Genomic DNA, 19,184 nt, shown 5'->3' on the forward strand with positions numbered 1-19,184 from the left:
ACCTGATGGTTTGGTTTACACATGGAAGTGGTAGGTGTTTGTTTCTTCCTATGGGTCAACTGCTGGTCCCAGGTTTCTTCTCCTAGCTGTGTAAGATATATGCTGTTCACACCTGTGCATCTCTAGCTGTGACCTTTACTTATGAAATTATGGATGTGAAAGTGTATTTGGCACAATATGAGCAAAGCCCTGTACAGATCTTTCTCATTTAGTTGTTTGTTTGTTTTAATCCTTTTTAAAAAGTTACTTTTTGTTGTCAGTGAAGGTAAAATTCCTATGGAGAAATATAAATGAGCTCTTTGAACACTGAGTTACTTTTTTCTAAAAATAGCTTAAGATAGCCAAGTGCCAGTGCCCCAGACCTATAATTATGGCTTCTTAGGAGGTTGAGATAGGATGATCCAGGTTCAAAGCCAACCCCAGACAGAAAAGTCTCAAGATTCTTATCTCTAAATAACCAGCAAAGAACTGCAAGTAGACTTGTAGCTTAAGTAGTGTAGTGCACCAGTCTTGAGTGAAAAAGCCAAAGAAAAGCACGAATTCCTGAGTTCAAGCCCCAGTACCTGAACACAGACACACAGACACACACATGATAAACTGTGTGAAAAGGTTAACAAAAGATACCTTTCTTCCTAATTGTAAGCATGACATGGTAAATGAGTAAATAAATATTATTTGTGGACAAAGGTGAAAGGTTGTTTCTGTTTCTACAGTTTGTGCATTAAAATAGCCTCACCCTTACAAAAAGGAATAAAATTCAATAAGCATAAAACTATTCTTCTTTGAAGACTTGTTTACTTAGATGACTTCTTCATTCATGACAGCTAAATGCCTGTCCTTCAAATCACAGTAGAAATTTATTTTTTGAATCATTATATGAAAGCAATATTAACAGTATTTTGGCATTTTCCTTTTTTGTTTATTTTTTTTGTTGGTCGTGGGGCCTGAGCTCTGGGCCTGGGCGCTGTCCCTCAGTTCTTCAGCTCAAGGCTAGCGCTCTACCACTTGAGCCACAGCACCTCTTCCGGCTTTTTCTGCTTATGTGGTGCTGAGGAATCGAACTCAGGGCCTCATGCATGCAAGGCAAGCGGTCTACCACAGAGCCACCTTCCCAGCACCACCGTTTTAGCATTTTCCATTAAATGCCAATTTTAAATTTTGTTTTAATTTTACAACTAAGCATCCTAAGAAGTTTTTTTGCTATGTACATTTGCAATAGATAGAAATAGTCTTTGATACATTTAATTTAATTTGCATATATAAAATTCCATGGTGAAAGATTGAAATTCTTCTTGGAAATACCTTTTCAAGTAAATACAGACATTTTAAGTTAAATCAGGGAAATTAGTGAGTTATTAAAGAGGGTATAGTGTTTGCTCTGTACGCACACACGCATGCACGCGCACACAAACACACACAAGACCCGGCACAGGTTATACCTCAGTCTTAGTAAACAAAGTCTTTTTATGCCAGAAATCTGTATCTGGTATTTAGGTGAAAATTGTGTGTGCAAGTCTCTTCAGCATTGGATGAGCTCTGGTTTATTATTTAATCTGTTAAGAATTCTTCTGCTTTTAATTCCAACTTGTACTTGCTACTTTCGAATCTGAAGCAGGGCAAAGAAGCAGGCAAAGGGAAGCTTGTTTGTATTTGTCAGGAGCATGTATCTTGTCAGGAAAAAGAATGGGAAAGAGGTAAACCGACATGGGACACTCCATCTGCTAATGGAAACGTGTGTTTTAAGGGAAATAGTAGAGTTCCCAGAACAAGGTGAATCCCAGTAGTAAACAGCCTTCGGAGACAAGAAGGTTAGATAGGTAAAACAGCATTTAAGTTGTACTTTCCATGAAATTTTTATGTGGTTATGTGTATTAAATCAGTTAATGCTTTGATGTATTTGAGGGGGGAAAATGTAAAAGCATTCTCTTTTCCTGGATATCATGTCAGTAATCCACGCAGTCACCTGACTTTTCAGGTATGGCTTATGTTGTAATTTAAGACTGTCCAAAACACAATGTAGCAGTATTGGTTTTCATGTATCACTAATGGATCAAGGCTGAACTTTAGGAAGTGAGTACTTGACAGTACTGAGAAGACCCTGACATTTATAGATAGCAAAGAAACCTCTCTCACTCTTCAAACCACAGACCTCTGCTAGCCTCTGTTACATTTTTTTAAAGTGTATTCATTCCTAGAGTGTGAAATATAAACTTACATTGGTCTATGTGAATTCCTTTTTTTACATAGAATCAGATTATTTTACAGATGTTGGTCAGGAAGTTGCTGTTAGTAAAAAACAAAAAAAATTAGTGATAGCTGGGTATGAATGCACAGGTTTAAGGCTATCCTGGGCTATGTAGCAACATCCTATCTCAGCAAACAAAAACTAAACTGAAGCCAAACAAAAGTTGGTGGACTTTTTTTCTGTATCAGTCTATTCAGCTCAACTCTGGGAGAGACATTTAGTCATATATCCAGGAATACTCTTTTAATTTTCTTCATTGAAAAATCTTTGGTGGATGAAGTCACTCAGGACTGTGGGATAATATGAAGTTATTATTAGTTTATGCTGTTAAAAAGGACTTGGTATTCTTACATTTACCTACTTTGAATGTGTGTATTTGTGTGTGTTTAGCTGATGGTACAGGGGCTTGAACTTACATTTAGCTCTTACTTGGTCTACAGCTCTACTTCTGGGTTTTTGCTGCCCAATTGGAGATAAACAGTCTTATGGATTCTTGTCTGGGCTGGCTCCAAACCCTGATTCTCAGATCTCAGCCTCCTGAGTAGCTAGGATCATAGGCCTGAGCCACTCCATCCCAGCTCATTTATACACTGTTAATACAAAAATGGAGGAGGGGGGGGAGAAGGAGGGGGAGGGGAGAAGGAGGGGGAGGGGGGAAGAAGAGGGAAGTGAAGGGGGGAGAGAGGGAGACAGGGAGAGAGAAAATTAGTGGTGAACCCTGCCTTCTACAAAATTAAACTTCAGATCCATAAAAGTTTTAAATGTAGATTAATAGAAGAAAGTATTTGGTAGTATTTTGAGTAATTTCAAAAAATGCATTAAAATTATTTTTACCTAAGATCAAATATATTACAAACACCTATAATGTAAACGAAAAGCATAATGACATTTGAAAAATCTTTGCAGTATATTCAATAGAGGATTCACATGTTTAGTTGTAAAGAGATTCTTAAAAATTGGTGAGGAAATGAAGTAATTAAAAACAAAATTAGGACAAGATTAACATATAAATCACAAAAATAAAAGTAGTTATGAAGTATTTCTCAATGAAAACTAGCAGTTTAAGTTTTGTATTAAACTATTAAGTAATTTAAAAAGTGTTAAATTCCCCAGTGGTGTGGCAGAATCATAACAAACACCTGTGTTTACCCCAAAGTGTTCTGAAGCAGCATTGTTAGATAATTCAAATAATTTACTCAAGACTTTAACAATACATCTCTCTTTGAGATTCCACTTCAAAAAATTTTAAAGGGAACCTGGGACATATTCAATTGTCTCATGTGCAGTATGTTCAGAGAAGGCTGTTTGCATTCTATAGAGAAACATCTCACTTAAACAAAACTCTTGTTCTCTATATTGCTTTGCATTCCCTAGCAGTAAGATTTGGAAGGGAAATAATCCAGAGTCTGGGCAGTGGCATCTGAGACTGAGATTACCAGGACCTAAGAGTGAGTAAGCGCTTGCTAAGGAGAGCTCTGGAGGATGGGGCCATTGGTGCTGACACATTGGTTATAGAGCAGGTTGACTTTTGACAGAACTGTAATTAGGTGCTTAACAGGGCTAGTGTCCAGACACACTTATTTTTCACTTAGGTGACAGTTTCTTAAGTGAATTCCTCTGGTCACATAGAGGTTAAAGATGGACTTATGGAAATGTGTAGGACTAATGCCTAATGGCTGGGTTCCAAGTTAATGAAAACAAAAAAAAAAAAATTGTCTAGGACTCGATAGCTTCCTGTATCGGGTAAGATCACTGAAATATCCATTGGCCATTTCTAGAGATGGTTATGTTTGTCTTCAGTAGATAAGCTCTCTCTAATTCTAAATCTGTAATTACTTAATGAAGATTAGTCAGGTGAATCAAAAGTATTTAATTGCATAGTTACATTTGGTGTGGGGGGGGAGGGGTGGCTGGTTCTGGGGCTTGAACTCAGGGTCTAGACACTGTCCCGGAGCCTATATATGCTCAAGGTTAGCAATCTACCACTTGAGCCACACCACCACTTCCAGCCTTTTCTGAGTAGTTTCTTGAAGAGTCTCATGGACTTTCCTGCCCAGGCTGGCTTCGAACTGCAGTCGTTAGGTCTGTCTCCTGAGTAGCTATGATTATAGGCATGAGCCACCAGCACACAGCCATAGTTATTAAATTTTAATATTGTAGTAATGTTTGTGATGTATAAACTATGAACACTATAGTTACAGACCTGATTGGGAGAATCTGTTCTGTAGATTTAATGCATTTTTTAAAAAGTTTCAAGGTAGTTTGGCTATTCATTTCAAAGATTTATTCAGAAGCCTAATTTAAAAGGTTATTTTGCCTTTACCATAGTCAAAGTATAATTAACTGAACACTGGTATGGAACATTGCGTTGTGATGGACACATTCAAGCATCTTATTAGTTTTAATAGGCTGTAGGTACATGTTTCTAAGAGAGAGGGATAGGAAGAGAGAGCATGTTCATTTTAGGATTTTCTATATATGAGATTATGCAATCTACAAATAAACAGTTTACTTCTCTCTTTCCAATGTGGCTGATTGTCATTTGTTTCCCCCTATAACTGCCTGGGCTACAGCTTCCTCTACAGTGATAAACAGAAGAAAACATATTTTTGTCTTGTCCCTGAGCTTAGGGGAAGAGCCCTCAGTTTTTCTGTCCTTAATTATAATAGCTGTTGGTTTTTCATAGATGTATTCCATCAGGGTTTTTTTTTTTTTAATTGAGAAAAAGTGTTAAGGTCAGGGGCCTGTGGCTCACACCTGTAATACTAGTAATCAGAAACCTGAGATCCAGAGACTTATGGTTCAAAGCCAGCCTAGGCAGAAAAGCCCATGAGACTCCATCTACAATCAGCAAAATGTCAGACTGGAGGTGCAGCTTTTCCTATCTTGTAGTGCCTTTGGCTTGAGTGTTACCATAATACTGGCCCTACAGCATGAAGTGGAAAGTGTTCTCACAGTTTTTGTCTTCCTTATATATCTGTGAGTGCCATGTCTCACAAAATATCAAGGACCCTTGCATATTTTAGATATAGTAAGTGTTTTATTCTTGGAGGATTTTACAGTGGAGAGAGTTCTCTGTAGAAAAGTTGAGAAAAGAAAACATAAACATGAGAATCCTAGCTTGGCTATTTTCCAAATAAGTCACTTTGAAGGAGTCATTTCCCTTCTGACGGTCAGCTCCTTAGTTTATGGAGGAGTCATCGCAGTAAATTTCTCAATTTGTTGTTCTCTAACATATCTAATGTGTTTTATCATCTAGTATATGTTTTTCTCATTGTTTAAATATTTATAGGAAGTGTTATTGTACAGAGTCACGAATGTGAGAAGATGAGAAACATTTTCCTGAACAGATTATACACAGTATGTTTGTGGTTGGGGTAGGTCGTGCAGGTCAAAGCCTTTTATATCAAACTCAGTAGGAGATCCAATATATTTTGAGAGAGAAGTTTTATCAAAACATGTTGTTAGAAAGTACATTTCCACTTTCAAAGGAAGGGAATAAAACCAGTGTTAACTATTTTGTCTCTTTTGAATTTGGTAGAAAAGGAAGAGGCAGGCACTGAACTTAGTGGGAAGAAGGGAAAATTAAATCAATGAACAATATAAAGAATACACATTTAAAGGTGTTGCACTTTTACCTTCACACCTATTATATTTTTCTTCAAACTTTCGAGTCATTTATTGTTTCTTTATTATTTTGTGCATCAGGTTGTTTCAAGTGTGACTTTCTGTTGTTGACATTCATTTCATCATTTACTCCGGGTACGTAGAGGGAGAAAAAGAATAATTTCTGTTCGCTCACCATCTGGGCTCCTACTTTGCAGACTTTCTGACTCAGTGGTTTATTTATTTATTTATTTTTGCAGAGTCTGTGTGGATTTCAGACAAAGCAGGCAGCCCAGTGTGCCTTGTCCTACTTCCCACCTGCTGCTGGAGCTTTCACATGTAGATGTGTCAGCTTTATTTCACTCCTAGCCTCCTCCAAAGTTCAGAGGTTGCACTGTGTTGTTCTCTTGCTCTCCTCATTGAAAACAATACCTTGGTCCTAGCTCCACCTGTTACTCCAGGGAGTGGGAGTAAAAGTGACCAGATGTTGGGAAGTACCAGCATCTTCTCTATATGTTCAGCTCCTGGGGAGTACATGATGAGAATTACCAGGTAATCAGAGCACATGCCATTAAGCAAACATAAAATCCATAGCTACCCCTCACATTTCTACAGTGGCCTGCGGACTGATTGAATGAAATATTTTTTGTATTTAAAAACTGCTTGTTGTAGACTTAAAAAAACAACAACAATGATTAACCAATCTCGTTCCAGATTGGTTAATCTTTTCAAAAGACTTTTGTTAGAGTGTTTTTGGTATTTGTCATCATTCTAAAAATTAATATGCTTATATTTTATCACATCAGTCATGGGTTAGCATGCTACTTTTTAAAAATAATTTTTGAATGGTGTGAGAATAAAGTCATAATATTCAATGCATATCCTATGAAAATGGGGAAATTGAGGTGAGAGTTTGGAGTTGGGAGCGATGGAGGAGAATGATGAAAGAGGGGACATCGATCAAGAGGCATTGTACTTATGACAAACTGATTTGTTGAATGGTAACCCCTTTGTACAGCTACTTGAAGATAATTAAAAAATAATTTAAAAATTAGGGAACTTTGAGAAATAAATAATTTAAAAATTAGGGAACTTTGAGAAATATATATAAGTAATGTAAATTGGGTGAAAATTTACTATTGCCATGAATATCATATATGTCCGATCTATAATGTATGAGTTACTATTATAAGCAATGAATATCGTTTTTCCATGTTACTTGGGTATACAATAGTGGCAATTTTGTTTTCAAGGCCTTCTGGTAACAAAACTTTGTTTATGATGATCCTTAAGCAACTACACAAAGAAGTTTCCAGTCAACATGTCAGTTTGTGAATAAAATGACTTTAAAAATATGCTTCCTGCCAGTTGCTGGTGGCTCACACCTGTAATCCTAGCTACTCAGGAGCCTGAGATCTGAGGAAAGTCCCTGAGACTCTTATCTCCAATAAACCACTAGAAAACCAGAAGTGGCGCTGTGGCTCAAGCGCTCGCCTTGAGCTGAAATGCGCAGGGACAGCGCCCAAGCCCCAGAATTCAAGCCCCACGACCGAAAAAAAACCAAAACCAAACAACCAAAACCAAAACAAAACCCTCAAAAGCAACTGCAAAGATGGTGGGAAGAAGTAGAAAGGGCATTAGTCAGTCCCTGAGAATTGGTAGTTTTAATTTTCACTACTGAACATTAAAGTATACGGGTCCAAGGTAGAGGTAGAAGCCTGAGAAGACTACACAAGGGTGTTATGCTGTTAGGCCTGTGCAATCAGTGAAAGAAAGAACTAGATCTAAGGACAGGTCTCACAAAAAGAAAATGAAAAATATTTACATTTGTTGGCCTCAGCACTACTTGGACGGTAAGATTTTATTTATTTATTTTTTTGCCGGTGGTGGGGCCTGAACTCTGGGCCTAGGCACTGTCTCTTAGCTCTTCGGCTCAAGGCTAGCACTCTACCACTTGAGCCACAGCACCACTTCTGGCTTTTTTTTTTTTTCTGCATATGTGGTGCTGAGGAGTCGAACCCAGGGCCTCATGCATACAAAGCAAGCACTCTACCACTGAGCCACCTTCCCAACCCATTGGAGGGTAAGATTTTTATCAGTAATTTTATTAACCAGGCTAGTGGCTCATGTCTGTAATCCTAGCTATTTAGGAGGCTGAAATCTGAGGATCACAATTTGAAGCCAATCTGGGCAGGAAAGTCCAAGTCTGGGAGACTTATCTTGAATTAACCACCAAAAAACCAGAAGTAATGCTGTGTCTCAAAGTAGTAGAGCACTAGCCTTGAGTGGAAGAGCTAAGGGACAGTGCCCAGGCCTTGAGTTCAAGCCCCAGAACCACCACCACCAACAACAAAATATTGTTATTATTAAGGTGTTATACAGAAGGGTTACCGTTTCATAAGTCAGGTAATGAGTGCATTTTTTTTAACAATGTCACCCCTTCCTTCACTTTCCCTCCAGTTTCTCTCCTCCCAACCCTGCCCACAAGTTACATAGGTTGTTTTCTACATAGTGTCTACTGAATAGTACCATTGCTTTTGCTCACCTGTCTTCCCTCCCTTTCTGCTCCTCTTTTGGCCCTTTAAAAAACAAAAAAAACAAAAACAAAAAAAAAAAAAAACAAGCAAAAACAAACACCATTGCCACCAACAGGGAAAAGGATGTTTGTCTGATAACCGGGAGGTCCACATTTATAATAGTGGCAAGGAATGAAAAAAAAACTTTATGCTGAAAAATCTGCTTAATGAGTGTCCTGTTGGTAGTGCCCGTGGGTACTCAGCAGTCACAAACCAACACCTCTCTTGAAGAATGTGCCTTCACTCCACGTCTCAAAGACTCATCACTGACATTTTTAAAAATTAGGGGCTGGGAAGGTGGCTCAGTGGTAGAGTGCTTGCCTGGCATGCATGAAGCCCTGGGTTTGATTCCTCAGTGCCACTTAAACAGAAAAAGCCAGAAGTGGTGCTGTGGCTCAAGTGGTAGAATGCTAGACTTGAGCAAAAGAAGCTCAGGGACAGTGCCCAGGCCCTGAGTTCAAGCCCTAGGACTGGCCAAAAATATATATATATAATAAAGAAAGAAAGAAGGGGGCTACACTACAAGTAAGAAATGACTGACCTCTAAGATGACTTTTTTTTTTAAAGACTAAATATAACTTCTGGACATTAAAAAAATATAAAAATCAACATTACACACTAGGTGTGTAAGAAGTGGCATATTAGAGAAAAGTGAAAATGAAAATTGCAAACTAAGAGAAAATTTCTGAAGAGATCATCCAGAGCATTAGATAGAGAGACAAAGAAAAAAAAGCTTACAGACTCTTGGCCAGATCTCCAATCAGTGCCCCTGGACAGGATGGCAGGATAGACAAAATACTTACAAAGATGAGTCTGATTATCACTGACTCAGTTGGGGAAAAAACATCCATATCTACAAGAATCATAGTTTGCTATAGAATATTAAAGACAGAAAGAATCTAATGGAAAAAAAAGTAGAGAGAAAAGACAGATGGAGTGACAGTTAGACTAGCAGCTGACTTCTCCAGTGAATGAAAGGAAGCCAGAGACTGCAGAATAATGCCTTCCAAATTCTGTGAGACATTAAGTCAAGCGAAAACTCTATACTCAGCAAAACTGTCTCTCAAGAAAAACATTCCACTTAGAGGCCAAACAAAGTTAAAAGTTGTTTCTCTGAAAGGAAGATCAAAACTGACAAACTTCTAGCAGGATAGAGACCACAACAACAACAAAAGAAATGAGAAAAGATTCGTAGTTGGCCGAGAGTTAGACAACTAATAAACCAATAATATAGACATTCTTATGAACAGTTAAAAAATTATCAGAAGAAATTAAACATGTTGTAAGTCAGTGGGACATAGTCTGGAACTTCAGATAGATGTTCTCAAATGCATGTGAAAGAGTAGAAGACTATAGCAAGTCTAACGGAGGGAAACTTAAGTGACTAGATATTAAATCTTAATGTCATTGTACAATTTAGTGTTGTATAATAATGGATACACTGACGGGCACCCTGGGTAGTCAGATCACTGAGAAAAAGGCAACTGGCATGGAAGCTTAGATGTCTAGATAGAAAAACATGGAAATTATTCTGTGATGCATGCCAAACACAAAAATGAAAGTCAATTTACATATTTGTACCAAACTGTAAGTACTGTGAAAATACAGGAAAATGTTTATATTTTTGTTGGTTTAGGGAATTTTTTTTCTCAAAAAGGAATCCACAAAATGTACAAAATGTAAAGTAAGTGTTTCATAAACAAGAGAATATTAAAAGACTGGCTGTATTGGTCAGAAAACACTTATTGTAGCTATGTGTAGAGTTCTGTAATAGATATTTGGCTTTCCATGTACACTAGGAAGATGTGAGTGAATCTCATTCCATCTTGTTCCAGAGGCCCAGTTCAAATTTTCTTAGAAAGTAAAACTTTCAGGAAAACTAGAAAAGTTTTTAAAGAATGTTATAGAATATTTAGAAAGGAAATGTTTATAGTGAAGGCAAAATCAGCTGACATATTTGTGCTTAGGTGAGCTCAGCATTACTTTGCTTTTAGGTGTAACTCAGTATTTTCTTTGTATATTATTTTGACTTCATGGAGTCTTTAATAGCTTAAAAAAAAAGAATATTGACACAGAAATCCTTTTCCCCCATAGGTTACTGATGCCAAGCCTTTCCCAAGACCTTTTAATGTCTTGCCTGTGAAAACAAAATGGAGTAGCATTGGCTTTCATGTTCTTCTCTTCGACCTGGAAAACCTTGTTGAACTTCTGCTGCCAACTCCACTCAGTGATGTTGACCCTTCCAGTTCCTTCTATGGTAGTGAAATCCTGAGGAGAGCCAAAAGCACAGTAGAGAAGACAACACTGACAATAAAAAGAAATAAAGCTTCCTGCAGTTCCCTCCAGGTAGAGACACAGGCCAAGCCTAAGGGTGACTGTCCTCCCCAGGGAGATCATCCCCTCAAATTCTCCGAAGAAAACGATAGCATTAAAAGGCAGAAAAAAATGAAGAGCTCCAAGAAGACAAACCCAAAGCCATCAAGAAGAGTTGATGTCAACGTCACAATAGACACAGCGAAATTGTTTCTGTCCTGCCTGTTGCCCTGGGGAGTGGATAAAGAATTCGACAACCTCTGCATTAGGCATCTCCATATCTTAAAGCTTCAGGGTCCCGTGTCCGTGGGACTTGCTACCAGTGAAGACTACTTCTCACTGATGCTGCCGGGCTGGGACTTAGGCAGCTCAGAAATGAAGAAAGAACACTCAAGAGTCAATCTGTTTTCCAGAAAAGTTTTGGACTTATCCAGTAAATACACAGCCACTCTTCCAAATCAGGTCGCAGCACCAAGAGGATGGGACAATAATGATGATTCTTTGTCAGAGTCAAATACTATCGTCTATTTGTTGAGCAGACTATTTTTAGTTAATAAGTTAGTTGACATGCCATTAGAGTTGGCCTGTGAAATTGACAGGTAAGACATGCCTAGAGATTTTGACTATATTACTTAAGGACATGAAAACAGCTGTTATTTCTGTATTCTGCTATCTAGTCTTCCTCCTTCCTCATGGGTAAGGCAGTTACATGACTTCTTTAAAATACGAAAACTTTCCTTTGAGAAGCTCTTGCTGTTGGAGGATAATTTGGCAGCACATCTAAATGTTTTAGTTTGTCCCTTCAACAAATGTCCATTGTTCCCTTAATATGTGCTCAGAAAGTCTTAGTGCTAAATGCTAGCCACTAGACAATAGCATCTCTAGAAATGTATTATATATTGCATAACTTAAGTATGAACAAGGAATACTTAATTGCTTATGGTGATGTAGCTCATATATGATCAGAAAAGGGAAAGATGAAATTTTTATATCTCAAATCATGCCATTATATTTTGGCATGTGTGTGTGCATTCATATGTGCATGCTGCTCTAAGCACTGGCTATGAGCTTTTGTACTCTAGGCTAGTGCTTTACCTCTTGAGTCACAGCTCAACTTCTGGCTTTTTGGTGATTAATTAAAGATAAGCGTCTCATGGACTTTCTTAGCCTGGGCTGGCTTCAGATCTCCACCTCCCGAGTAGTTAGGATTACAGGTATCAGTCACTGATGCCCAGCTTGACATACTTTTTAATGGTGACTATTTAGTAGTTCATTATAGAAAGTACAGTTTAGTAGTAATAATATTGTTTTTCAAGTGTTTAATCTTTGCTAGTCACTGTGTAATCCCTTTACCTATATAACTTAATATGCATGACAGAGCTGGTATACAGATACTGCTGTTTTGCTAGTGAGGATACTAAGGTTGTAGAAAGAAAGTATAAAACCTAATTCCACTCCTGAACGTCTAAGACTGAACACCAACCTACTTCCAGAGTGTGATTAACTACTTGCCGTGCTTGTTTTCTCCCACTGATATATTTCTGGTTAGTTTTCCACAGTCTGATCTTACAGGATTGAATTCAGTTCCCCCCAAATGCTTATTTATTAAACCTATTTCCTTAGCTTATGACCTACAGAAGATATAGAAAATAAATTTCAGGTTTGGTTAGGAATGCTTTCAGATGATGACAGTTCTGCACATGGAATAAATAGAAAACACAGAACTAAAAGAATAAGGCAAATATTTGTAGTATAAATAAGTAGTATAGGTGATGGGGAGCAGATAAAATCATCTACATGTGTTGGAGAGCCTTTTAGAAGAGACACTGTTGGCTTCAGCCAATCCTGGGAGGTAGGTGTGCAACCTTTCTGTTCTCTGGTAAGAGCTCAGTTCAGCACGTAGGTCTCCAGGCACTGAATAATAGATAGAGTTCCTGTACTAGCTGAACATACAGTCTGGTGGAAGAGCAAACCGATTCTATGCTCCTTAGTGTTAGCTACTTTCTGTTATAATGCTTCTGTAATGTGAGGCTTTTAATGTTCAGTTCACTAGGTCTAACAAGAAAACAGTGACTGGTAAATTTCTATGGCTCATTATATACTTTCCCTAACTTTTGTTGATATATATATATTTTTTTCAAAAATCTCAGAAAAGAGTTTTAACAAACTCACATAAGACCGCAAAAGTCTGGTAGGGAAAAAAATGCAATCAGTGCGGAACCTAAAGACCAAGGGTTGAGTCCTGGTTTTTTTGTCCCATTAGCTGTGTGTCTCCGAACCTTTCCTCAGTTATAAAATGAGTTGAATGGCATAGCTCAGTGCCAAGATTTCTCAGTTCCTAAAAACCAACGCTGCTAATAAGTGTTGTCTGTTTAAATGTGACCCCACAGAGCAGAATTGTTTGACAGAGTTTGTTTCTGACCTAGAGCAGAGGATGGAGAGGTGGACTGGTGCCCTATGGGAGAGCTTACAGATTTTCCAGATGCTTTTTCTGAGCTAGTGTTTAAGTTGTCACTGAACGTGGTCTTTCTTTAAAACATCTCCATCAAACATTCTAGAATGGGAATGGAGGTGTTAGCCTTCCACTGCTCAGAGTCTGGATTATCTTTTATTTCGTTTTATACTTTTATGAGAAATAAAAATTGTATATATTGGATTTCTTCCAGCAAATTGAACTCTTTCAGTAAAACCATATTGTTGTTGTGAAGGTGGAGAATCATTGAATGTTCAAAATAGGGTACATGACTCCCCTGAATTTTAAGGAAATAGTTGCCTGCCTGCCTACAGAACATCTCTGGTGGTGTCTGGTGACTACTGTGATGGAAATAATTGCCCAGCACAAAATCTAATGGCACCTGGGGAGAATCCTTTGACATATATCAAAACTTAAGAGTCTGGTGTAGTTGCACTTCCTTTAATTCCAACTACTCGGGAGGGCAGAGTTGACAAGAATCAGGTCCTAAGCAAACAAGCTGTACATGGAGGTGTATGTCTGCCATCCTAGGTGGTTAGGAATCAGAGATCGGAGGTTCATAGTCTGAGGTCAGTACAGACAAAAGTGTAAAACCCTAGGTAAAAATTTAAAAAAACTAACAGGCTGGGAGCATGGCTCCCATGGTAGGGTACCTGTCTAGCAAGCAGGAGCTTTTCAGTTCAGAACTGAGTAATATATTTTTTTTAATGGTGGCAATATTCAGAAATCGTCTTCTAAAGAGTTGATCACAGCTAATTCTAGCAAACTAAGTTTTTTTTCCATTCAGTTGGGAGTTAAATTTTAGGTGCTTGAATGAGATGAATGTGGATGGTAATGCTTAAAAATAAACTGGCTCTCATTCCCAAAGTTGCTCATCAGTAATGACCTATGTCTGCAGCTTGTTTTCTCAAGGTATTTTTTTTCAGGCTTTTAAACCAATCTCTTTTTAATCTTTTTTGTTTCCACAGATCCTTTAAAACAGAATCTTTACATAATAAGATGAAAGGTCCCAGGAGTGATGGTTCAAATTATTCCAGCTTTTATGGGTACTTACGAAATGGTAAGTGAGTTATACACACAGATATAATCTGACTTGTTTTTACCTGAGATCAACAATCATATTTCTATAACTGGATAGAAATGTTTAAAATAAGTATCATCGTTAAAAAAGAAAGGGTACATACAAACTTTCAAATGTCTGATACGTCTGAAACTTTTCAGCAAATGAAATATTTGAATCTTAAATTGAAGTTTTTAATTTTTTTGAAGGTTTTATAGAGCCAAATCCTGAAGAACCACATATTATGCAGGGCTTAAAGGACTGACAGGAAACAGTACGTAACTTCTGTAAGCAGAAATAGTGACTGAGTAATATTGGCGAGCCTAGGATGTTTTTATCTATCCCCTGAAGTTGCAATTAATTCCTTAACTCACTGACATCGCCAAGAAAAGTTGGCTCCCATTTTCTATCTCATATTAAAATTTTAACATCACATTAAAGTATGCTCTGAAGTGCCCCATGATGCCAGTAAGTAGTTACAGTTGAGACCAATCTTTAGCTTTGATGGTTGAGTCCCCAGGTCAACAAGATGAGAGTGAAAGGAAGAGATCAAAAGACACTTTTCTCTTTCCTTCTGTGCCTCTGAAGAAATGGGAACTATGACTTCAAAAATCACCGTGCTCTGTCATACATGTTTCATGTCCTGGATTTTGTTATGTCAAATTCATAGTTTCAGAAAAACATATTAATCATGATGGTTTTCTCATATATTCCTTTTATGTTCTTCATTTACATTATATCCAGGTACTCCTACCACATTTTCCTTGATTATAAAGATGATAGAAAAAATATATATATATATATGATATATAATCACAGGTTACTATCTCAAATGAGGGTATAATCAAAAGCGTCTTGAAAAATACTAATTTAAATAATTGATACCAGAATGGAAATGTATATTAACATGCTAATTTCAATAAACAGTTGTAGTAGCAATTTTCCTGCCAACAAAACCCCTCCTCATTCTTCCCTATCTCACACTTAGGAACTGACACCTAGATAATACACATTAGTCATCAAAAGAGCCTTAATTCATGGACTTGTCATTTGGATGATTATGTATACATTTTCAGTGAATGAAAAGGCACTTCATAAGTGCTGGTTCTGAGTGGGGAACTTCCAGGCATTCTATGGATCAATTTGAATAGAATGAGCCCTACCTCACTCTTCACTCTTAACATTTCCACTGAACGTTAAGATAAAGACAGGAAGGACAATCAAGAGGGAAAATGTAAACCATACGTAGCAAAAGAAGCCAAATTGAAGCATTAGTGCTTTGCCTATTGATCAGATTGGAAGGACAAATCAAAGGAAATCTTTTATTTGGTTTCATACATGATAGGTACTGACTCCTGTCAGGATTGAATTTCAGGAGCTATTTGCATAAGAAAGGAATAGTTAAGTTTGTTGGATCATTTTAGGTTGGTAAAGAGGCACAAAGACATTTATTTATTTTATTATGTAGTTGTTCAAAGAGATTTCAGTTCTGTAAATCAGGTTATGAGTACAAGGCATCTTAGTCCATCATCTGTCCTCCTTTCCCCAATCCCATCTCTACCCTCAAGTTATATAGTTCAATTTTTACATAGTATACATTGAATATAATGACTGTTTCCTCAGCCTCCCTCCATTCATGTGTCTCCCTGTATATTGTCCCCCAAATATGTTTCCACTTCCTGGTATTCATTTTACTATACAGTTTATTGTTCACAGAAGTGTCACCATTGGACTCATCCCCTAAATATACCATCCTTTAGTCAGTCTGTTGGTATGTATATGCATACAACCCTGTATATATAATTTCGTGTGTTGTATTGTAGACCTAACTTCGACATATGAGAGGAAACATGCACTATTTGTCTCTCTGAGCCTGACTTACCTCCCTTATCATAATTTTTTTCTAGGCCCATGCATTTCCCTGTAAATGACATAATATTCTTCCTGATAGATGAGTAAAATACTATTGCATATACATACCACATTTTCTTGATCCACTCATCTATTGTAGGGCATCTAGCCTGTTTCCATCACTTAGCTATCATAAATAGTGCAGCCATGAACATGGATGTGCAAGTGTCTTTCCTGTTTCCTGACTTGTAATATTCTAGGTAGATGCCTGAGAATTGTATTGCTGGATCATGGTTCTACATTTAATTTTTTGAAGAATTTCCAGGTGGTTGAACTAGCTTCAAAGACATTTTTAAAGGATACAAATGTGTGTGATTTGACATGGATTTGTGTTAAAATAATCATTGGAAATACGTGTGTGTGTGTGTCTCTCTCTCTCTCTCTCTCTCTCTCTCTCTCTCTCTCTCTCTCTCTCTCTCTCTCTCTCTCTCTCTCTCTCTCTCTCTCTCTCTCTCCCCCCCCCCCTCTGTCGATTCTGGCTATACATGAGAATCGTCTGAGATGATTCTGCCCTACCTTCACCCCAGGATCAGACTGTCTGCCTGGGAAGGTTGAACCTCCATTCATGTTTATAAAAGCAGGCTTCCGGATGATTGTCATTTTTCAGTCCATGTTAAGGACCATTAAACTTCATCATTTTTAATTCTCAAGATGTGCATGTGTTCTTTCTGTTTCTAGGTAAGAATGAATCTTGTATACCTGAGGCCAATCTTTCACTTTTGAAGCTGATCTCTTGCTGGCGAGACCAATCTGTGCAGGTATGACACAGTCCAGATGTGTATTGTTACTGGAGAACTTTCCTGTTCAGAGGTGACAATCTAGTGTGAGAGAAGCCATGAGCCCATTGACATGGCTAAACTACTTCATCTGCAGGTTATCCCATATTCTGGCTATACAATATAAGGCTATCCATCTTGATTTACAGGCATGGACAGAACAAGTTCTATACAGTATTCTGTTTTTGAATACTCTCATCTTAACTTCTGTCATTGTCAAAGACTTGCTTTAATAAGTGAGCACATAAAAGTCAGAACATTGGTGATTTTTGCAAAAGTTGCATTTAGGCTGGGTACTTGTGGTAGCTCATGCTTATAATCCTAACTTCTCAAGTGGCTGAGACTTGAAGATTGTGGTTCAAAGCCAGCCCAGGCAAGGAAGTCCATATCTCCAATTAACCACCAAAAATCTGGAAATGGAGCTGTTGCTCAAGTGGTATAGCACCGTCCTAAGTGAAAAACCTAAGGGACACAGTGGCCAGGCCCGTGAGTTCAAGCCCCAGTACTCACACACATATTCTCATTCTCTCTCTCTCCTCCCCCTCACACACAAACACAAAAGTTGCATTTATTGTAATGATGGAAGTTGAATCAGAAACTCCAGCATTTACTTTGTGACCCACAGTCCTGTCTACTACCTAGTCTACATCTTGGAATTAGTATTGTCAAAGAACACGTGTGAAGCAGATGCTAATGGCTCATGCCTATAATCCTAGCTACACAGGAAGCTTGATATCTGGATGATCACGATTCAAACTCAGCCCAGGAAGGAAAGTCCAAAGGCTCCATCTCCAATAACCAGAAAAAAATTAGCTCGAGATGTGGCTGAAGGAGTAGAGTGTCAACCAAGCAGGCATGACCAAGATCAAACTTGGAGGGAGAAAAAAAGACTTAAAAAGCCTCCAAGATTCTTGTATTTACAAAAAAAAAAAAAAAACAGTTTGTCAGTATTTGCTGCCCACATTTCAGTTGTTTCAGGTGTTACTTATAGCAGTGTGGGACAGTGACATTTCTAGAAAGCCAGCTCAAAACAAAATCCTGAGGTTTGGATTTCTTTTTTTTTTTTCTTTTAGGACTCCTATGAGTTTCTGGTATTACTAAAAATAATTCATTGAACAAAATCATTTTTCCAGGTAACTGAAGCAATACAAGCAGTTCTCTTGGCCGAGGTTCAACTGCACATGCAGAGTCTGAGAAAGATTCCAATCAAGAGCCAACCAGTGCCCATGGCCGAGAGCAGTAGCTGTTTGATGATGCAGATTCCAGCCAGGATGGAATGGGCTGAAGAAGTGGAGTTACAGCATATCACAAACATTTCTCCTCCACAGAGTAAGTACAAAATCAGTTGGATTGCTCTTTCCACAGATTTTTTTTTTTTTTACAACTTAAGAGTGTATTTAAGAGTATGAGTTGACAATAGATCATTTCTGCCAGATCCAAGCCAAAAGTGCCCTATTTCTGACCTATTCTGCTATTAGATTCCTCTTAGAATTGTAAAGATTTTAAAGAACTTAAGGAGATTCTATTTCAATCATAAATACTTTCTTGAATAAAAGTACATATAACATACAATGTTTTGAAGGTAAGTGATTAAAAATGAAGACAGGCTTAAAAGGAATCTGACAAAGGAAATACATATTTATACAAATATTCTCTAATAATGAGTGCTAAATTTTCATTTTAGACCTTCCTAGTAGCTATATGCAAATTTTCTTCTTTGGAAACATGACATATATAGAAAATTATATTACTCTTATACTTGCGCTATTTGATTTTATAATGAATTTTATCTACACAAGAATAATGTTCATGGTTTTTGACTAATGACTGGATCTGAGTTTATGCTGTAAATTCATGGGTACACCAGTGGCTCATGCCTGTAATCCTAGCCTACTACTCACAAAGTGAAACTTTAATTGAATTTTGCTGTTACTCATGTTTGAAGTTTTACCACCTTGGCACCAGTTCTCCCCCGCTGATTCTTGGGCAGAAGGATGGTAGAGACTGTTGATAGAATGACCAATGGCTGTGCCTATTTAGGTTTTAAGTTTGGCATTCACTATGATTTTGATTGGTTGTAAATGATCCTTTCTTTGCCAATGGTAAAAGAAAATGTGGGTTATTGTATGATAACTGAGATGCCAAAATATTAAAGGTACTTCATATACTAGTGGATGAAATTTAGAATATTTTTTAGGAATGATCATAAATTTACAACATGTTG

At 37.6% G+C, this 19,184-nt stretch overlaps 1 protein-coding gene across 2 annotated transcripts in view; it reads left to right on the forward strand.

Moving 5' to 3' along the window:
• Wdr72 (WD repeat domain 72) overlaps positions 1-19,184 on the forward strand; it is a 181,341-nt gene that overhangs the window by 101,662 nt on the left and 60,495 nt on the right. For both annotated transcript variants that reach the window (XM_069995375.1, XM_069995376.1), the window contains exons 16-19: positions 10,522-11,339; positions 14,182-14,273; positions 16,863-16,942; positions 18,094-18,289. In XM_069995375.1, the coding sequence (XP_069851476.1) occupies positions 10,522-11,339; positions 14,182-14,273; positions 16,863-16,942; positions 18,094-18,289 (1,186 nt within the window). The remainder of the gene's footprint in view (positions 1-10,521; positions 11,340-14,181; positions 14,274-16,862; positions 16,943-18,093; positions 18,290-19,184) is intronic.

This window comes from Dipodomys merriami, unplaced genomic scaffold (genome assembly GCF_024711535.1).
Source record: "Dipodomys merriami isolate MVZ:Mamm:240054 unplaced genomic scaffold, mDipMer1.0.p SCAF_48, whole genome shotgun sequence".
Lineage (NCBI taxonomy): Eukaryota > Metazoa > Chordata > Mammalia > Rodentia > Heteromyidae > Dipodomys > Dipodomys merriami.